Raw genomic sequence first — 21,507 nt, forward strand, 5'->3', positions numbered from 1 at the left:
CATAATGAAAATACCTGTTGCAGATTGCACCACTTCAATGCCAAGAAAATAATGCAAGAGTCCCAGGACAGTCATTTCAAACTCAGCCATCATTGAATGCTTGAAGCTCTTAAATAAATCTTCATCATTCCCTGTGTAGATGAGATCATCTACATACAAGCAGACAATTAGGAACTTCCCAGCAGCTTCAGACTTTATAAAAAGAGTATGCTCATACGGACACTTTTCGAAGCCTTCTCGTGTAAAATAAGACTCTATACGACTATACCAAGCTCGGGGTGCTTGTTTTAGTCCATATAGTGCCTTCTTCAACTTGTACACCTTCTCTTCATTCCCTTGCTGCACATATCTCAAAGGCTGCTCAACATAAACATCTTCTTGCAACTCACCATGTAAAAATGCTGACTTGACATCAAGTTGATAAATAGGCCACGAATTCTGAGCTGCAACTGAGATAACCAATCTGATTGTGTCAAGCCTCGCAACTGGAGCAAACACCTCTCTATAATCAATCCCATATTCTTGTTTGTAGCCTTTAACCACCAGTCGTGCCTTGTATTTGTCCACCTCACCATCTGCATTGAGCTTCGTCTTATAAACCCATTTAACTCCAATAGACTTCTGCCCCTTGGGAAGATCTGTCAATTCCCAAGTGTTGTTCTTCTCAATGGCCTTGATCTCTTCATCCATAGCTCTCTGCCACTTTAATTGCTTAACTGCTTCTTGGAAAGAAATAGGATCACATCCCATAAAAAGAGCAAAATGGACAAGTGGATCATCATCTCGATTAATTCCACTAACCTGATAATCTTGCATCCAATTTGGCCTTTTTCTTGTTCGTTGAGGTCTTGAGCCAGGTGATTGATCATTTTCAACTTCTGTAGGTGTGACTGATGACTGCAAATCTGCTACATGAGTGGTAATAGAACTTGGTGGCTGCTGACTTCTTTCTTCTTCATCCATTTTATCAAGATCTGCTGAAATATGATTCCCATTGCTACCAACAGTCCATTGCCATGTTCTACTCTCATCAAATACAACATCACGGCTAACAATTATCCTCTTTGAGATGGGATTGTACAATTTGTAAGCCTTTGAGAGCTCACTGATGCCAAGAAAAATGCACTTCTCTCCCTTGTCATCAAGTTTCTTCCTCTTCTCATCTGGAACATGAGCAAAAGCGATGCATCCGAAAATTCGGAAATGATCCACCGCTGGTTTGTGTCCCTTCTAGGCTTCTTCAGGAGTCATGTTCTTGACAACAAATGTTGGGCTTCTGTTCAATATGTGGATGCTCCAATTCACAGCTTCAGGCCAGAAGCTTTTGGAAATGCATTTGTTTGACAGCATGCTTCGAACCATATTCAAGATTGTACGGTTCTTCCTCTCACTAACGCCATTCTGTTGTGGTGTGTAAGCTGCGGTGAGTTGCCTTCTAATGCCATTCATCTCACAGAAACTTGCAAACTCTTTAGAGTTGAACTCTCCACCACGATCTGTTCGCAAGACCTTAATTGTTCTTCCAACTTCATTCTCCACAAGAGCTTTGAAACTCTTAAAAGCCGTAAAAGCTTCAGACTTTTCTTGCAAAAAATATACCCATGTCTTCCTGCTATAATCATCAATGAACGTTATAAAATACCTCTTACCACCATTAGAGGTTGGATTTATTGGTCCGCAAATGTCTGAATGAACCAGCTCTAATGGGTTTAGAGCTCTCCATGCATTTCCTCTGGGGAAGTGAACACGATGTTGTTTGCCAACAATACAATCTTCACACACTTGTGATGGAGAGACAATATGTGGAAGACCTGTCACCATGCTTTTCTGTCTTAGAGTATGCAGCCCATTGAAATTGAGATGCCCATACCGAAAATGCCACAGCCATGCCAAGTCTTTTACTTTTGCAGAGAGACAAGCTTGGAGACTTGGTCCATCATCTTGAATAATTATGGGAAACAATCGGTTTGATGTCATTTTAACCCGAGCAATTACACCTCTTGTTGAATCTTCAATGAGGCAAACTCCATTTTTAATGCTGATCTGATAGCCTTTCTCTTGTAGTTGACCCAGGCTAAGCAAGTTGCTTTTCAAATCTGGAACATAGAACACACTGGGAACTCTTTCAACAACGTCATTTTTCATACGAACATTGATACTTCCTTTCCCCATAACAGAGACAGTAGAATTGTCTCCGAACTTCACAATATCTCTGAAGGATTCATCCAAGTCAGAAAATAACAACTTATTGCCACACATATGATTACTGCATCCTGAATCTAAATACCACAGATTATTAGACTTTTCTTCCTTGTTATGACATGCCATCAATAAGGTTGTTTCTTCTTCTTCTATCTCAGCATAATTTGATCTTTCTCCCTGACCTCTAAAGAAATTAGGACATTCTGACCTATAATGGCCATACCTGTGGCAATTGAAGCATTCAATATTGGATTTGTCAAACCTTGATCCTTGACCACGCCCTCTGCCTCTGGAATAGGAATTGAATCTGCCTCTGCCTCTTCCTTGACCACGTCCTACACCCTCAAAAGCAATTGGAGTGTTGGAAGAGACCTTCAAAGCTTGCTCCTCTGTTGTAGCCCCTTGATTAATTCTCTGCTCATGAACCAACAACGAACTTTGTAGCTCATCAATCGAAACTTCATCAATGTCATGTGATTCCTCAATCGAACATACAACATAGTCAAATTTTGTATGCATCGATTGAAGAATTTTTTCAATAATGGTGACATCTCCCAGCTTGTCACCATGGATTCGCATCTTGTTTGCAATAGCCATGACTCTTGAGAAGTAATCATTGACTGACTCTCCCGTCTTCATTTGAAGAGTCTCAAAATCTTTGCGGAGGGCTTGAAGCTGTGCATGCTTCACTTTGGCTGATCCTTGATACTTCTTTCTCATTGAATCCCAAATTTGCTTGGATGTGTCCCTTTGAAGAATAGTCTCCAAAATTGTTCGGTCAATTGCTTGAAACAAGTAATTTTTCGCCTTGAGATCCCTCAACTGCTGTTCTTCCTGCACCCTTTTCTGTGCAGCCGTCAACACTTCTCCAGCAGCGGCTGGTTCAGCAATCCCGGTTTCAATGATGTTCCAATACTCCTTGGACCTCAGAAAATTCTCCATAAGCATGCTCCAATGGTCATAGTGACCATCAAAGCGTGGAATTGCTGGTTGCACATAGTTGTTGTTGTCGGATGCCATGTTCACTTTCTACTACAAGAAAGCTGCTGCTTCCTTCTACCTCAGGCCCAGTGGGGGCTCTGATACCACAACGTTAAAAGCAAGAGAGAATTGTAACTGAAAGCTTACTGAGCAATTCGACTCAAAAGCGTATATTATTTCCTCTGTTTCAATTACATATATAGACTGCACTTGAAACAGCTTTTACACAAATTAAGGAAGTAAACCAAAATAAGACTCCTACTCAACTTCACTCCTAAAGACTTGGTAAACAAACTGACTTCCTAGGAATTAGGATACCCAACGTACCCAACTATCTTATTCAAAAACATAAAGTTTAACATGCCAAGGGTATAAGTCGGGGGATGTTGCAGGGCCAGGAGAGTATCCGGAATCTTATGAACCTTTCGATCGGATACCAGCTTCTTCTGCAGCTTAAGTGCCTCCAGACCTCAAGAGTCCGCGGAACTCTCATTTCCTGCAGACCACAGCTAAATCAGTTATACCTTTGTCTATAGGAATCATCTCACATTGTACATTGTCTTTTATAGACTAGAGAAGCTGAGTAGCGTATTACAAGTTCATAATCGAAAAACCAATACAACATATTATGATATGGTTATTGGGTATGAGATTGAAGCTTAATATAGAGCTATAATTAATCAAAATGGCGAAAGTGTTGCCCAGAAAGTCATTGAAGCGTTTGATCAAACAGGTGGTGGGCATTTTAAGCATGGATTCGCTGATTTAAGGCAACTCAAACATTGAAAAAGAAATTACTGATATCACATTTTGAGTGGAGAATTAATATCCAATGGAGTTTCGGGAAAACAGAATGAATGGATTTTCGTACCTACAGATATCAAACAACCAAAGAAGAAGCAAAATCTTGAGGTACCGAATGGCCCAGTTGTTGTTTGTTTGGCACTATACTCGATCTATAATCATCTAAGCTAAACGCACCGGTCCAGTTTTTTTTTTTTTTTTTTTCGTTTTATTAGGCAAAAATGATTTTTTTTAAAAATAATTTTTTAAAAGAAGGATGAGAAAGCGAAATTATATTTTCTAAATTTCAAAAATGCATTTGAAAGTTTAGTGGAAAAAATAATTTTCATATTTTTTAAACTGAGAGAATAAAAAAGTAAAAACTGTTTTAGGGAATTAGAAATTGAGAGAAAATTGAATCGTACTTTCATTGATAATAGGGGTCTCTTTATATAGAGGATTACAAGCATAGAGATAGAGTTGTACATGGAAACATAATCGTACATTGATTGGATATCTCCTAAGATTCTCCGAGATTTCTCTAATATAAACCCTATTTCAACTAGAGCAAGTAACCTCGAGTTTGGGCCTGACACATATTCTGGATTTACTTGAACACTCCCCCTTGTGTCGCCCAAACGTGGTGCTCAACTCGTTGCCTCATTAAAAACCTTGTCGAGTAACAAAAACCCTGTGGGACAAAAATAATCTCGGTCGAAGGGGAAAAAGAGCACAACACACCTTTCACGTTTCGAGACCATACATGTAGACATCTCCCCCTGATGTCTGCATCTCCCCCTGAACGGTCACAGGAGTTCGGATAACTTCCGCAAACGATGCTACAAACATGTTTCTCGAAAGTGGAATTTAGGCAATGACTTAGTGAGCAAGTCTGCCGTACTGTTCTCAGATTAAACCTAGTTCACTTTGATTTTGAAGAGAGTTTGTTGTTGCTTATTATACTTGGTGTGGTCGCTTTTGATGTAGCCTTGCTTCAAAAGAAGCATCATTATCTTATATGCTCGTAGGCTCATCTGTGGTAGACTTCAAACCACAATTGTTCGAACATGCGTAATTATGGATCCAATCCATATACATTCACGAACCACTTCGTGAAGAGCAATGATCTCTACATTGTTCGAAGACATAGCGACTAGGGTCTGTTCTGTAAACCTCCAAGATATCATGGTCTTTACCCATGGTGAACACTTAACCAGTTTGGAAATGACCTTTGTGTGGGTAAGAGAGATACCCAACATCAGCAAAACCTTCCAAAACACTTATGTTGTTTTAGGATGGGGATAGAGGACGCAGACCAGTGTTGGCGGCGTTCCCAGTGTGTGATGGGTCCGAATCCATCATCTCTCTGTAGAGATAAAGTATGCCCATATCAGTCGTACATCTCTAGTATCGAAAGATATCTTTTACACCAATCCAATGGCATCGCGTTGGCGCAGAGCTATACCTTAGCTAACAAGTTCACTGCAAATGAGATGTCCGGTCTTGTGCGTTGAGATAAGTACAATAATGCGCCTATTGTACTCAAGTAAAGCACTCCTGCCTCTAGCACATCTTCATTATCATCCTTCGAACGAAAATGATCATTTTTAGGATCAAGACTACGGATGATCATGGGGGTGCTTGAAGGCTTGACCTTGTCAAAATGCTTAAGCATCTATCCACACGATGCTCAAGTTCCAAACTGAGACATAATCGTGTTCTCCCAAAATCCTTCATCTCAAACTCGGATTTCAAGTGTTCAGCGGTTTCCCTTAACTCTTTAAGGGCTTCCAATGAAGATCATGTCCAACATGAACCGCGATAGAATCCGAAACTTGTTATGGAAACACGTGGGCATATCCCTTCCCAATCAAGTAGTCATCTTAGCGAGCGTTTCAACCTTATTATAAACGTGCTCCGTGGTCTAGAGCCACTTGACTTGGGTAAATGAAGTTCACCATGAACCTTCACGTATATTCCGTATCTAGATCCCTATAGAGATATGTAGTGACCACATTCGTAAGCTGCATGTTCAATTATTCGAAAACTACCAAACTGACAGGGTAGTGGAGTGCAATGACATCCATAAGGAGAGAATATGTCTCATCGTAGTCGATTTCAGGGCGTTTTGTGGGAAGCCTTGCGCCATAAGGAGAGAATGTCATCTCTTTTTCTCATCACACTTTCTAACGAAGATCCATTAGTTAACAGGTTTTATGTTAGAAGGTGTTGGCATCACTAGGTCGAAAACCTTTTCCTTCGTTAGAGAATCTAACTTAACCTGGATTGCATCTTTCCATTTAGGTAAAATTTCTCTACGCTGGCATTCATTCATCAACGGAGCGTGGTTCGATATCATCAGACTCAACAAACTCATGCGCAAACGAAATGCTCAACTACATCATCAATTATGACGGAGTTTCTATCCCAAGTCTCATGTACACTAGTGTAATTTTCATAGAGCTCTATATTCTCAGGAATAGGTTCTGACATTGAGGAATCCCCCAATGATAACCATAACCCAAAAGATTCTCATGAGACGGATTTTGAGTCTTGATGATCAAAGGATTGAAATGTGCCAAAGTATCCTTCGAACTCACGGGCCTCCCACGCATCCTAGCTGGGGCCATGGCCTGTAACACCAGAGTGCCGCTCTCTTTGGCGTTGGCTCCATGCCTGCCTCCGTGTAGGATGGTGCTACGTCCTCTCGTAGGAACATCCTTCCTTGCAGGCATGTTTGCAGCATATTTGTGTGATCCTCGTCACTTTAACCGGGATTGAGATGAGACATAGTGGGGATAGACCATGACAATTCCTGTCGTTCCTGCTAAATATCTGTGTTCTTATCTCCCCCTAACGACCGGAAGACTGTCTCATCAAAGTGACATCCACAAATCTAGCAGTAAGGAGATCTCCTAGCAAGGGCATTTAAGTGGCAAACTATTGTTGGAATCTCAAATCCAACGTACTTGCCCATTCGTTTGTAAGGACCCATCATAGAGCGCTGTGGCGGCGCAATTGGCACATAAATAGCACACTCAAATATGCGTAAGTACGATACTTGTACCCAGTCAGTAGCTGTAATGCAAAGGTAGATTGAGTGGCGGTGGGTCGTAGACGAATTAGTATAGCTGCATGTGATATTGCATCACCCTAAGCGGATATAAGGAGATTGGTGCGCATTACCAATGTCCGGACTACCATCGTAGTCGTTTCCGCGAGACCGTTTGGGTATGTTCATGGGAATATGATGTCCAACATCAGTCCCAATACAATAACCATCGAAAGTCTTTGATGTAAACTCTTTAGCATCGTCAAGTCCTATTGAAGGAATTAGGATGATCCGGGGAGTGAGCCTGTTGTCATATGATATTTGCTAGGAGTGTAGCATAAGCAGCGTTTACAAGTAGACAATGGCACAACACGTGACCAGCGTGTTTGCGTGTCAACCAACATCATGAGATATTGAAACGTCCGCAAGTTGGTTGAACTAGTCCACGGATTCTATGTAAGAACATAATGAGTATTTTTATATCCTTTGCATAGGACGGTCTCAGTCCTGATTTCCCTAGAAACAGGCTTTGTAAAACGAGCAAGAGGCTTTAGAAGCAACCAATGAGGATTTTAGTTAGGCCTGAGCGTTTGATACGCTATGTGAAGCAAGTTGGTGATTGCAGCATCACCTGGGGCGCCATCACCATGATGGACGCCATCCATGGCGTCATGGATAGGAACTGTGCCAGCCCTAGGTTGGTGGTGGACGGAGGCGGTGCCCTAGGCAGCAGCGTCGGTCACACTTAGTCCAGGAATCAACTTTTGATTCATGCTTCATTTCGCTCGAGCGAATGGATGTCCGTGTGAAGTCTTTTGTAGACGGATCATCATATCAGGACTAGGATGATCTATCCTGTTGTGATAAAGCCAATATGTGTCTAAATATAAGAGATCTTCTCTCATAACTTCATCGAATTTAATAGCTTGAATAGTGGCATAGAGTCCACTAGAGAGACACATAAACATCTCTAAGATGCGCCTTTGTTCGCAATCATTAGAGGTATTGCAAAGGAACTCATTTCCGTTCTCTACATGCATTTTAGCATGGAATCCGTTGGCTATTCATAGGTGCGATTTGCCCTAAGAGTGTAGAGAGTTTATGTGACAGTAATCAAGGTGCCATTTGGTAAGTGGAACTTGGGCTATTCCATATCCTTGAATTAATATTGATGGCCCAACCATCGTAGTCACAAAGTAATATGCTCAGAATCAAAATGGAGTTATAATGAAAAGAACTCGAAATTTTATTCATAAGCCAACGGAGTTACATCATTGTCTCTTTGACCAAAGAAAATCTAATCCAAAATGCTAGCTAATGCAAAACAATGGTAGTCGTCTAATTTCTTTCGGTAATTCCAAAATAAATGTGACCAGGTGAGTAGAGAGATGTCAGTGGAGCAAGGCTCTCTTAAGTACCACTAATCTTAAAACCTTCCTACACATCACACTTACTTTGGGTGAGCCTACTTTGAAGAGAGACTAAACCATTTGCATCTACTAAAAAAATATATGGCAATTGCTCATTACATCTCTTGGAAAAATAAAGACTTAAACAGAATTGATGATCTATTGATCCCAGCCAGATTTGTAGTGTTCAACCCTTCACTCTAGATCATCTTCTTGATCTTCTTGTTCCATATAGTGAGCTTCTCTTGCTTCACAATATGCTTTGTAGGCGGTGACAAGTTCTTCACGAGCTCTACAAATGTATGCCCAATGATCAGACACTCCACATCGAGAACATACATCTCTTTGCTCAGACCCCATTGATTGAGGCGCTTTGAAAGCGTCATTTAGATGGCTCTTAGTGTTGGTGGTGCCACCAACATGGCCAGAGGTGTTACCTCCATCTCTCTTTCCACGTTAACCTCTTCGGTTCCTTGTTCGCCTATTTTGGCGGTAACCTTCCCAAGTAGAGCGATTAGATGGATCAGGACATCCAAAAGTATCTCTAAGGTTAGGGTTTCGCTCTCGGCACCCTCTATTAGGGGCGCGACTATAATTGGATTCCGGAATATGCTCTATTTCTACGGATCTCGAATTATAGTTCTTTACAAGGATGTTGTCATGCTTTTCAGCAACATTCATAGCTCCAATAAGCTCATGAAACCTTGTGATTTGTCCTGTGGTAACATCGATTCGATAGTTCTTAACAACCATCAATGTAGAGACGGGGAAGGTAGAGATAGTCTTCTCGATCAACATTGCATCTGTGATATCTTTTCCACAGAATTCCATTAAGGATTTCATGAGAAGTGCTTCCGAGTTGTAGTCAAGAACTGACTTGAAATCATAGAAGCGGAGGCTATGCCATCTCACTTCTAGGTCAGGAAGCAGGGAGTCACGGACGTTGCCAAATCTTTCTTCGAGTGAGACCCACAGCCTTCTGGGGTCTTCTTCATTCATACCATCCATATGACTAGCCATTAGGATGATGACTTTCACCTTATTTGCCTCTAAGGCTGCTCTATTTTCTTCCAAAGCTTAAGCTTGCTCAACAGTTAGCACGTCCTAGCTAGGCTCGAGAATCGTATCCAGGATTCCATCGGCCTTGAAATGCTAGCGGACATCACGAACCTACCTGTGATATCCAGAGCCAGTTGTTCCCAATTGAGCACAGTCCAATTTGTTCAGGTTACTCATCCTGAAAGAGAACAAGAAATTAGGGTTAGTTTCGGAGCGTAAAAGGCTACCACGAAAACATATAAAATTTCTTAGCATAGTCGCTTCCAAGAAATTAGGAATTTATAAGCGTAGTCACTTCCAAGAAATTCAATTCCAAGAGGGGTTGGATTAGATCGAAACAATGATGTTTATGGTCGATCGTTTTATCTCAACAAACTCTAAGTTTGGAGGACTCTAGAAGCTCCAAGCTTAGAGTGAGCACGAACCCCCACAGTTCGGCTTAATTTGGTCTCCCCTATGATGAAGAAAGGGGGATAGAAGAAGGGAGGTTGCAAGTCCCCGAGAAAAAGAAGAGAAAAGAAATAAAAACTTAAAAAACAGGAACTTTTAGAAAAGTTTCCCTTGAAATAGGTCGCCGGGAAATTTGGCCGGAAAAAGTCGCCGGAAAAATGGCTAGAAAAGTTGTCGGCGGTTGTTGATCGTTGACCGAGTTGCTGACAGGGCCGTCTGATGCTGACTGGATGCTGACATGGCCGCTGAAGTGGCTCAGGCTCGACCTCTTCTGCTTTTGGGCTTTAGGTTTGCTTCTTCGTTTCTGGGCCAAGGGTCTTTCTTCCTTCTGGGCTGAGGCTGGTCTGTTTCTGGGCTGTGGGCTGCACGTGTTTCTAGGCTGGGTTGACTAAAGCAAGGTTGAGGATGCAGGTGGCGGTTTAGGGCTAGGGAATTTTAGGTGGTCGGTTCAGGCATCTCTAGGTCGGTTCCAGTGATGATTTTTCGATTCCGGTAGTCTGGGATCAGGTTGCAGCTTTTGGTGGAGTATGGCAGCAGGAGGCGGGGAGGAAGGCTTCTAACCAGGCAGAGAGGCTTTCGGTATTTCCGAGGGCCGATTCGGGTATTTTCCGACCGGTTCTAAAGGTGGCACCGCCGGTTCTGGTTTCCTGGAATTTGGATCTTCAAGGTGGGCTGCGGTGGTATCTGGAATTTGAAGGCTACGAATTTAGGATGTCAGGGTTAGGGCTTCGTGCTGATAACCTGTTTTAGGAAATCAGAAATTGAGAGAGAATTGAATCGTACTTTCATTGATAATATGAGCCTCTTTATATAGAGGATTACAAGCATAGAGATAGAGTTGTACATGGAAACATAATCGTACATTGATTGGATATCTAACTTCAGATGATACTGAAGTTTTGATAATCATTCAGCCCACATAGTATACTATATTTATTGTGCCTTTATTTTCAATCGTTATTGTTCACTTTTTTCTTACATATCTTTAAGGGTAAATTTCGCAAACAGTACACCAAGTAAAGGCCACTAATAATTTTTATACATAAAATTCCATACCAAACATTTCGGTACACGAAATCTAAAACTCGACCCACTATTAGTACACAATGTCAATTTTTGACACCAAAATATCCATTATGCCCTCAGTTTTTTTTTTTTTAATAATTTTTTTTTTTCCTTCGTTTTTATCTCTTTCTTCTTCCTTCTTCCATTTGCAAAATCTCGGAGAATCTTAAGAGCATTTGCAAAAGCAAGCATTTGCGAAAGCAATATTTGCAAATACACCTCCTAACAACTGGCTGTGGATATCACAGTTGTACATCAGCTCTCGCAAACACTGCTTGATAGAATCTTAACTAACAGTGAAAAATTCTCTAGGCTTTGTATTTTCTATGCATTTCTTTGAGCTATTTCACTTGCATACAGAAACCAGAATCATACAACATTAATGCTTTATTCCAATGTCGGAGTGGGAAAACTGAAATCGACTATATACGACAGATTGCTATGACCAAAGATAAACTGTTGGGTCAGAAACAAAAAGGGGCAATCTGCTTTTGTCATCTGTATAACATTATCATCACACAACAACTCATGATGAGCAAGAAAGCATGCAAACTCCAGGCCGATAAGCCCATGCTGGGGGCAAGCGAGCATATTTTTCCATTCCCGGCTGCTCATCAAATGGGCGTTCCATTACTTTAAGCACCCTTTGAACCTCTCCAAAATCACCTTGTTCAGCTGCATCAATAGCACTCTGGCATAAGTAGTTTCTGAGAACATTTTTAGGGTTCACCGCATTCATTGAGGCCTTCCTCTCCTCATCTGGGATGCCACTAGCAGATAGCTGCGAAAGTGAAAGCCACATTGTGTGAGAGTTAAATATGAGAACAGAACAGTCGTTCTTATTTGACAGGATATATATTTTATCTGAAGTGAACTCAGAGTCTCAAAAACACGTTGGTATCAAACTAATCTACTTGTGAAGAATGAAAGTACATGAAAACCAGAGTTCAAAGTATTTGTACCTCCTCTATGTAGATTCTCACCCAGCTGATCCATGCCTCCTTCCGCTCCTGGCCAATGTCTAATAAAACAGCCTTTAGTGGGTTTAACAACTCCTCATCTGGGATGCTGGGATCAGCTTTGATATTGGAAAGCAACTGGAAAAAGTTTGTGTAATCCACTTTGTCAACAGCCATATTATTAAGAAGTTTACTGATCAACTGTTTGACATACTTGGGGAGACCAAGTTTTTTTGTCATTATAGCTTGATAATCATCCATGAATCTAGTTCCATATCTGTAACAAATGCAAAAGAGTTAAATTACTTTCCAGTACATTTGGAATAGGAACAAATGAACATATGGGAATCACAACTACCTTTCCATTGCTTAGTTTGCCTCCTTCTCATTTATCAACTCGGCAGATGACAAGGTTCTGGTTAATTGCATAATATTCCATAAGCCAATATCAGGTTGATTTGCAAAACAATATCTCCTCCCAGGAAGATCAGTTGTATTCGGAGTGTAACTTGGATCAAATGCATCCAGAAATCCAAAAGGACCATAATCAATGGTGAGGCCCAAAATACTCATATTGTCAGTGTTCAACACACCATGAGTAAAACCAACCCCCTGCCATTTGGCAACCAAGGACGCAGTACGTTCAGCAACCTCCACTACCCAGGCTGTTAAGATACCATCATGCAAGTAAAATGACAACAAAACAGTTGATCAGCAATCCATGTCGAACATTTCCATCAGAAGTTATTTTGGCATGGCCAGTAAGGGTAGATGAGACTAAAAAAGACCAACATTTTGCATAAAGGGAGATTTCCTATCTCAAAATCAGTAGCCCCATGTGGCAAACATCTAGCAATGAAAACGTACAAGATAAATAGAAGTTCATGACGAATCAACTCTTTTCTTTTCTTTTCTTTTACACAATCCACAACTTCTATAAGTTCATACTAAAATGGACCAGAATATCAATACCAGACATCTAATTGAACTCATATACATGATGAAAATGAATGGATGCATCTCTAGAACTATATAGATCCTTGAAAAAAAACGGTTGAACATAATGAGGCATCCAATTGCATTTTATTTGAACCAAAATATCAGTTGGACATAAGAAGCATTCAATTTCATCTCTTATCACTTTTCCCATATGGGAGGTGAGTACACTACTAAAGAAGTTGTGAGTGCAAAACTTCGAGAAAACTACTATACCAAATATGTTTGCAGTGGAACTACTAGATCTGTCACAACTAAAATAGTCTGCAGCTATCAACTGAGTATACTAAAACCGTAGCATGAATATCAAATCAAACCAAATGTACTTTCTAGAGAAAAGTAGAAAAGAGTTAACTGCTAATACAATGGCCTGAGATAGACATAGGAAAGCACGAGGTAAGAAAATTATGACCCACAAAATTAGTACTGAACTTGTGAATTGAACTTTTATTTCATTACACAAGAAGACAAAATTATCATGCATCTTCGAAAGCAATAAAGATGATTACCTGCATACTTGTTAGACGTTAGATCTACGACTGAATGTTCTTCGTTGCCTGTACTGAAAGACAAACTCTCACTTTTACTCATGTTCTCTATATGGGGGAAGTGATGCCTAATGGTATAGTCTGCTAGAGTATGAACAATGGCAAGGTCCTCATTTTCCCTAGAGGCGTGTATTTGGTAGGATCCAAAGTGCAGGAAGGATGGAGCAACCCTGCAAACAATTGCACCTGGCTCCTCCTTTGGATTGCCACTGCAAATTAAAGAAAAAGAATTATAAGAAAAACGAAGAACACATATTTTTATAAATTTTGAGGTCTGGGAACCAATTTTACAGTCTCAGTTTTAACATGCACCTAGTAGAGTTTACAATTCCTTTAATGCACCAATCTTTGAGGATGAGCAAGATATTGATATGTTAGCATCAGATGTAAACAATAATGTTTACATATTTGAAAAAAAATAAATAAATAAATAAAAGCAGACTAAAAGACTTATTAACCTATGAAACCTTGAACTTATGCAATGGTTTCAGAAACAACAGATTCTTAGTTAATACATAGATATCCTCAAGATTTTTTGGAAATATTAAAACAATGTGCCAGATGAGATACATATCCACTATTCTGGAGAAAATAATCATAAATTAAAGTTGCATTGAACATACTCATAAAACATGTCACGGGTGACAAGTTTTCCTGTTGTCACAAGACATAGAGCACGAGTTGTTGGAATTCCAAGACTATGCATTGCTTCACTGCAGAGGAATTCCCGAATGCTACTACGAAGCACAGCAAGGCCATCTGCAAACCGGCTGTAAGGGGTCTTTCCAGCACCTTTAAGCTGCAGTTCCCACCTTTCAGATTTAAGTTAAGAACCTCCCCGAGTGTAATAGCCCGACCATCTCCCAACTGTCCCGCCCACATGCCGAACTGATGTCCTCCATAGCACCGAGCATAGGGTGACCTGTACAAACATAAATAAATTATAATCCAGGCTGTATTGACAAAACCCCTAATTTGCACCTTATGAAAAATATTCAGAGAAACACTTACGATCCGACTAAAGGAGACGCTCCAGAGAATAAAAGGGGGAAATCTGGCCTTTCAAATCTGTAACTCCAAGACGAGATGCCAGATTAGTCCCAAGAAACATGATACACAATGCGTGCAAAAAAAAACGTAATCATGCATCTCACCAAACTCACGTAACTAACATATGTAATATCAGTCAGGCGTTAATGGAACAGCAAGTCAGATACCAAAACAAAATCATTAATTGAAGCAACACAACAGAATAAAATAAAAAAAACACATTTGCTACGGATCAATACCATATAGTGCTCAGGGATATATCAAAACACAAATAAAAAGAAAAGTTCGGTCGAGAACAGGAATCTTGATAACCCTAAAACATCTGAAAATTTAGTGACTTCAACAAATCTATGCCCAGTGCAATAGGTTCACCCCTTTATAAATGTCATTGAACTAAGAAGAAATATCTATATATCTAGGGGCCTAATTTACTATTTTTGCACAAAGGAATTCTAATAGTAGAGTCAAGATACTTCCACATTAAGTACCTACCGAAAGGTTCTAGTGTAGAGATCAGCAAGACAATGATTTGGAAGGGTACCCACTACTTTCTTTGACTCCCATCAAAACATTAAAAAGCATCATGCGCAATAGTTCAAAAGTATTCTCCCAACCAAATGCAAGTTCTTCTTGCTGGATGTATCAAAGACACTCTAAACTTCAAGCTTATTTTCTCCTTCATGTTCTATAAAAGCATTACACTTGATGTTCCACAGACCACAAGAAACAAGAATACTCACTCTTGAGGATCCAATTGAAACAACTCAGCAACCGACTCTGACCAGGCAACGAGCTGCGGATCATCAACTTGAGCTGACGGGGTTACTTTTGTAAATCAGGCACGCAACACCTGATAATCAAAACCCAAAGAAGCATAGAGATAAAAATCATAACATAACACCCCCCATGCAATTAAAAATACAACCTGTAGCTCACCAAAGAAGATGGTATCAGAATCAGAATCACTATAACTCAATGTTCCATCCTGACTTAGCCACTTCTCGATTAATGCAGTACAGTTTTCACAGTTGACATGTTATATTAACAAATTTTCTATCTTTGTTGAAAACCATAAGCCGAAGCAAATGCCTTTAAGCTAGTAGACAAACACATGCTACACAGGGTTCACTTTCCTCGACTACCTCAGCATCCAAGCACAACATTTTCCACGAGATAAAATACAACAAAAATTACCTAAAACCCAAGGAAGCATACAAATACAAATTTATACAATAACACACCCCTATGCTTAGTAAAAACTCAATCTGTAGCTCAAAAGCTAAATTAGACCATACTCTACTAACAACACGAAACCGGTAACTATCTTCGCCATTTCTCTATCAAAATGGTACAAATTTCTCAGCTGGTATATTCAAATTTAGCAAATTTTCCAAAGCATTTCAGCTAGTTCACAAACACATAACAGTTAGCTTTCCATTACTTGAATCAATTTCTCAAATTTCTCACACAAACCCTAACCCTAACCCTAAGCCAAAAATACGAAACAGAACCAGAACCAGAACCAGAGCTGACCTCTCGAGGAAACGTATCGGTCCTGGGATCACCAGGCAACTCTCTAACAAACGAGTTATCCCAGTTCAGATCTTCAAGCTTCAACCGCGCTCTCAGCGCGTTATTCCCACCGTCGGCGACCAAGCTCTGGTTGCGCAAATTGCGCGTGACGGCGTCGACGGAGGCCTCTGTCGGTGGCGGCGGCGAGTCCATGGGAGCTGCTGCTTGTTGGGGGCTATGGCCGGCGGAGCTGAGGTGGCATGCGAGGGTGTGAAATTTGAAGGGAGTGGAGGGGTAAAAGGGGAAATTCGGGGGGCGACGGCGGAAGGTGAGGGAAGGAGAGAAGAAGGTGAGGAGGTTTTGGAAGAGAAATGCGAAAGGATTTGCATTATTTCTTGACGGTCCTCTGGTCTCTCTTAATAAATTTCTATTTCGGGTGTTTTTGCTTAAAAGTACGATTTTGTCTTAGAATATAAATAATTTTTTTTTTTTGTGGAAATGTGTTGTTTTTGGAGAAAAAATTAAATGTTTTTGAAGGAAAATTGTCGAGAGATTTCACTTAGATTTATTAACATCATAAAGACATTCCATAAGAGGTTAGCTCTTATTATGTCTTACAATTCTCGTCTCTTGTTCTTGAGAGTGTTTAGTGATTAATTTTTTATATATTTAAACGGATTTAGTTGTTTTTACTACATGGCTAGTATTCTTGAATCCTCTCTATCTCTTGCCGATGGCAGGGTTGTGGATTTTTGCAACATATATAGCATTGTGTTGTGAGATACATCCCACTACTTGATTGGTTGTCTTTTAGTTTTGCATTTCTACCATCGTTTTGGTGTGAACCCAAAGCGAGGTTGACGATTTTAAAACAAGCTTTGGAGAACGCTATCTTTTCATATTTAAGGTTTTGGAAGACAAAACAATCACTATCTCACTATTTGATTGGTTGACTATGTTATTATTAATTTTGATGATATTCAGTTGACTATGTTATTGTTAATTTTGATGATATTCACTATGAGCTTCTTTTTTTGATGACATGTTCACTATGAGCTTCCAATTAATGAAATTGACACTTTTTTTTATATCTTTTTTTATGGAAATTATTCTATGCACCGATGGTGTAAGTGACCCAACCCTTACAAAATAATCTCAACCCTTGATATTTATTATCAACTTTATTTTTAATAAACAAAAAGTGTATTTAATGCAATCTAACCATTCATTTATGTTGGTGCAAGTGCACGGCGGTGCTCTGAATAATCTCTCCTTTTTTTTAAAGATGATCAAAGGATTTCACTCCTACCCCCATAGTGACTCGAACCCTTGACTTCGTCATTAGGTAGTGGGTGCTCTAACCACTGAGCTAACACCACTTCATCAAATAATGAAATTGACACTTAAACTTCAAGGAAATTGTCTACTTATCCATTCTCCTTTAAAATTATCATTTTCCATCCAATTCTTCGGCCACATGAATATAGGGCTACTCAAAAGAAAACATGAATATAGGCCCACATCGTGGGGATGTTGGGTATTAGAGTTATAGAGTGGGACAAAAAAAAAATTCAGATAAACAACTCAAATGCTACAATTAGTTTTTCATGAGTCGAATTCACAAAATTTAAAAATTTGTTATATTAAGAAAATGTTAATATTTGAAAGGTCGGTAGTTTTCTTATTTAATTTTTCACATAAAATTTTTCACATTTGAAATCACTCACAGTTCAACTCTATTATGCAGAGTTAACAAATTCGAAATCCTTAAGATTAACTAGTTAACCGAGATAAAAAAAAAAGTACTGTACTCAGCATTCCAGAGTGATTCAAAAACATCATAACAAGTGTTACCTGGCCTTATAAACTTGTAAATGACGAGCTGGCATAATTCATCAAATAAATTGTGATTCACAATATTTGAGTAAGTGCAGTAATCTTGAAACGTCTTCTTCTACGCTATCCCATTTTTAGCTCTGGTAAGTATTGCATGCTAATTGTATGGTTGATCGGCAAACATAGTATGTTTTATTAATTTGCTCCAGTATCTTATTACAAATTTAATTATATATAATATACCTATGTATAGGGAGAGTCTTTAGTGAGTATCTTATATTAAGGACTCATCGAGGACTTTAAAGTTGAACTGTAAAGATGTATTGGACATTAATGTTTAAAATATCAATTACTGATCTAGTAATTGAACTTGAAAGTTTTCAGTAATAAACAATAGTGCAGAAATATTTGTCTCTAAATGCACGCCAAATTTTCTCTTGCGTTTGTAGATTGTTGTCATGACCTTCAAAAGGTACTCGGTTCATGAGAACTACTTCACGACAAATCAAGCTAAATAAACTAAACCAGCATGCACTCTACTGCTGCACGCTCTTCCGGAGCCTTCTCCTGCTACCAACCAAAGAGTCGACCTCTCACACTGATCATCTTCTGTTCCATAAAAAAGTGCTTATCCTCGACGCCAACATCTCTTATTGATGAAATTTTCAGGAAAGCTCGTACCAAAACTCGATAAATCGTGGGAAGTCTGACATGGTGCATACAACCGGCTCAGTTCCAATGGCGAAATATATCAAAGAGGAGGTATTAGATTTTAATTTTTTACATAATTTCTTGGTTATGTTTCTGGTTTATTAGCGTGTACTAAGCACAAAAGAAAGCTACTTACATTTGTAGTCTTGTATAATGTTGCTTTAATCAAACGTAGTGATTCTTGGTGAGTATAAGTTTCTTGGTGAGTATATAAGTTTCTTGCTCATCACCCATCATTTTTGCTTCCACATATATGTTTCTTGTTCATTATAAGTTCTCTTTGCTCTGTTCTGTACCGTCAAGAGTTTTTAACTTTTAATAGGTTTTGCACACGATCTATATTTTATTGGTGTATGTAACATATCAGTCTCTAGTGCAATCAAGTATGATGTACCATGATATAGGTATGATTTCATCAAGTATGATGTACTAAACCTCCATTGCTTCTATAGTTGTGCTTAGGTTAATGCGTCATGGAAATCAGGTTGTTTGCAAATATGGACTGATTGTTATTTGTTGATTTACACTTTGTTTATTTTACTCCAACAGATTGATAGGACTGGAGTTGAACCTAGTCCCATTGAATGCTTCAAAAGGTTTCATGTCTCTAAGGCCAAGAATGAAGAGGGGGAACATTGGATTAGTGAGAAAGCTAAAGATCTTTATGTATGTATTCAAATCTTGGTTTACTTAGTGTTTGCTTGTCATGAGATTGTGCCTTTAATTATGTTTGCTTATGTTTTTGTTTAAGGAAACTATGCATACCCAAAAGAGGCTCGAAGAGGCATTTGGTGAAGAAAGTGAAGAAGTAGATGAATGGGGCATATATAAAGCTGTGATTGGAGGGCCGAGTCACGGCAGAATTCGTGGCTTAGGTGATGGCATGATACCACCTAAAGATGAAGATGTGGACTCTTCTAGCCACACTTGCAATAAGCGTCCATGCATGGCGCGTGAGAAAGAATTGGAACAAGTGAACGAGAAAGTTACAACCCTTACCAACCAGCTAGAAGATTTGAAGCAAGTGGTTATGACTTTGCTATCGAAGAACTCAACTCATTCTGAATGCGCAACAGAAGCACCATCTACGGTAACTTTCTTTTCATTTGCACTCCAAATTCTAACCTCTTAGCTTAATGACATAAGTTAATTAACCTTGCTGTTGAGCACTGCTGATCATTATTATATTTACTTCTTGGGTTGTTTGTAGAGTTGCTGGTCAGTTTATGATGCTTATAACTATATGCTTAGGTTCTTTTGGATTTCACTTTATGTTTGTCTTAGTGAATAATGTTTTAAACCATTTGCCTGGTCCATTTTACCTTAGTTTCTGGGTGGGATACAATGAGAAGTTGTGTCTCTTTGCGATGAGGCAACATCTCATCTGCAACAGCTAGCATTCTAGTTAGCTTTAAACTTTGAGTTTGAGAAAGGTTTTCTTGGTTACAGTCATTATTCGATCAAAGCTTTATGTTGCTGCATTATGATAAACAGGTGGGGCTCTAAAGAGCTGGCACGTCATACAAATGGAAATGACATTACAGCTAATACAATTGTTTAACAATACCTATTGCCCTTTAGGGATCTTTATTAGATTAAGTAACTGATTAAGTTCATTCTCCTTTCTGTTTTGTTTTTGTTTTAACGAAACCATATTGTATTTGGTTGGTCACTGATTGATATAGATATGCAATACTAGTAAGTAAAGACACTTGGATCTCTTAGTTGCTGCTTTCTTCTTATAGTGTTGCTGCTGTCCAGCACTTTTTTTTTTTTTTTCAATTACTTTGTAAGTTATTTAACCATTAATTTATATTGTCTCCGTTTGCCTCTTTTTTTTTTTGGTAGGGAAATACCACAGGGACCTCAGGTGCAAATCATGAAGACACATGATGAATACAAGAAATACTACTTTCTTGTTATTTGCTAATATTAAATAAGTACTATATGCTTATGTTCTATTATTAGTTCCCTACTAGTTTTACGCTTATTGTTATGACTTTTCCTATTTTGTAAGACTTGATGATGAATGTCTTGTTTCAAATAAAATGTAGCTTGATCTTCTTTATGTTGTACTCTTTAAATATTTCTCTTTTTAATATATATTTTTATTCAAGAAGAATGCTTCCAAAAATTATTTTTGGTAGTTGGACCTAAAAATAAATAAATAAATAAATCCGACAACCAAGAGTGGTCAGAAACTCATTTCCAACCCGTCGGAATTATTATTATTTTTTTTGTTAAAATATTAATTATTTCTTGGATGGCAAAAATGATTACTTTTGACGAACGTTTTGGTCAATAATGATAAAATATTTTAGTCAGAAATAATTATTCTGACGAAGTAAGTTGTCGGAAATATGTTGTCGGAAACAATATGTCGTCGTTTACATAATGCATTTCTGACGGTATTAAAATATTTTTGACGGAATATTTCGACGGAAAAAATAATCTTTTTGACCACCAACGACGGCAAAATGTGGTCGAAAATGCTTGTTATTCCGACGACTAGTCGGTAGTAGAGCATTTCTGACGAGAATATTCCTGACCACCACCGACGGAACTTTTTTGTCGGAAATACATATTTCTGACCAAAAAATGCATTTTCCGACCAAATTTAGTCATCAGAAAAAATGCTTCCTGTTGTAGTGATTCTAGTGGTGTTTGATGTTGCAAAGCAGAGATTTAGAACGATCCTAGTACACTAGAGAACACACTCTCAAAACTTCTTCACTTGGAGCAATTAATAGCTGAAGTGGATGGATGTCGAGCTTGAGGTAGTGTTCATATAACAGAGGATAGTGTTTTGGTAGCTGCCTAACATTTTCGTTAACAACTCAAGGTTTTCACTACATTGATCGTCTGAAAAGGATCGGAGACTTGTTTATTTAGTA

The 21,507-nt window shown here is 39.0% G+C and overlaps 1 protein-coding gene and 1 pseudogene across 1 annotated transcript; one reads left to right on the plus strand and one right to left on the minus strand.

Moving 5' to 3' along the window:
- Positions 1–11,292: 11,292 nt before the first annotated feature.
- On the minus strand, positions 11,293–16,465 carry LOC112166368 (annotated as a pseudogene).
- Positions 16,466–18,545: 2,080 nt separating this feature from the next.
- Positions 18,546–20,681, plus strand: LOC112167160. Its single transcript, XM_024304131.2, has 4 exons — positions 18,546–18,664; positions 19,163–19,279; positions 19,365–19,703; positions 20,462–20,681. The coding sequence occupies exons 1-4, from the start codon at positions 18,614–18,616 to the stop codon at positions 20,504–20,506; spliced, it is 552 nt and encodes a 183-aa protein (XP_024159899.1). The 5' UTR covers positions 18,546–18,613; the 3' UTR covers positions 20,507–20,681.
- The last annotated feature ends 826 nt before the right edge of the window (positions 20,682–21,507 follow it).

Source organism: Rosa chinensis, chromosome 5 (assembly GCF_002994745.2).
Source record: "Rosa chinensis cultivar Old Blush chromosome 5, RchiOBHm-V2, whole genome shotgun sequence".
Taxonomy (NCBI): domain Eukaryota; kingdom Viridiplantae; phylum Streptophyta; class Magnoliopsida; order Rosales; family Rosaceae; genus Rosa; species Rosa chinensis.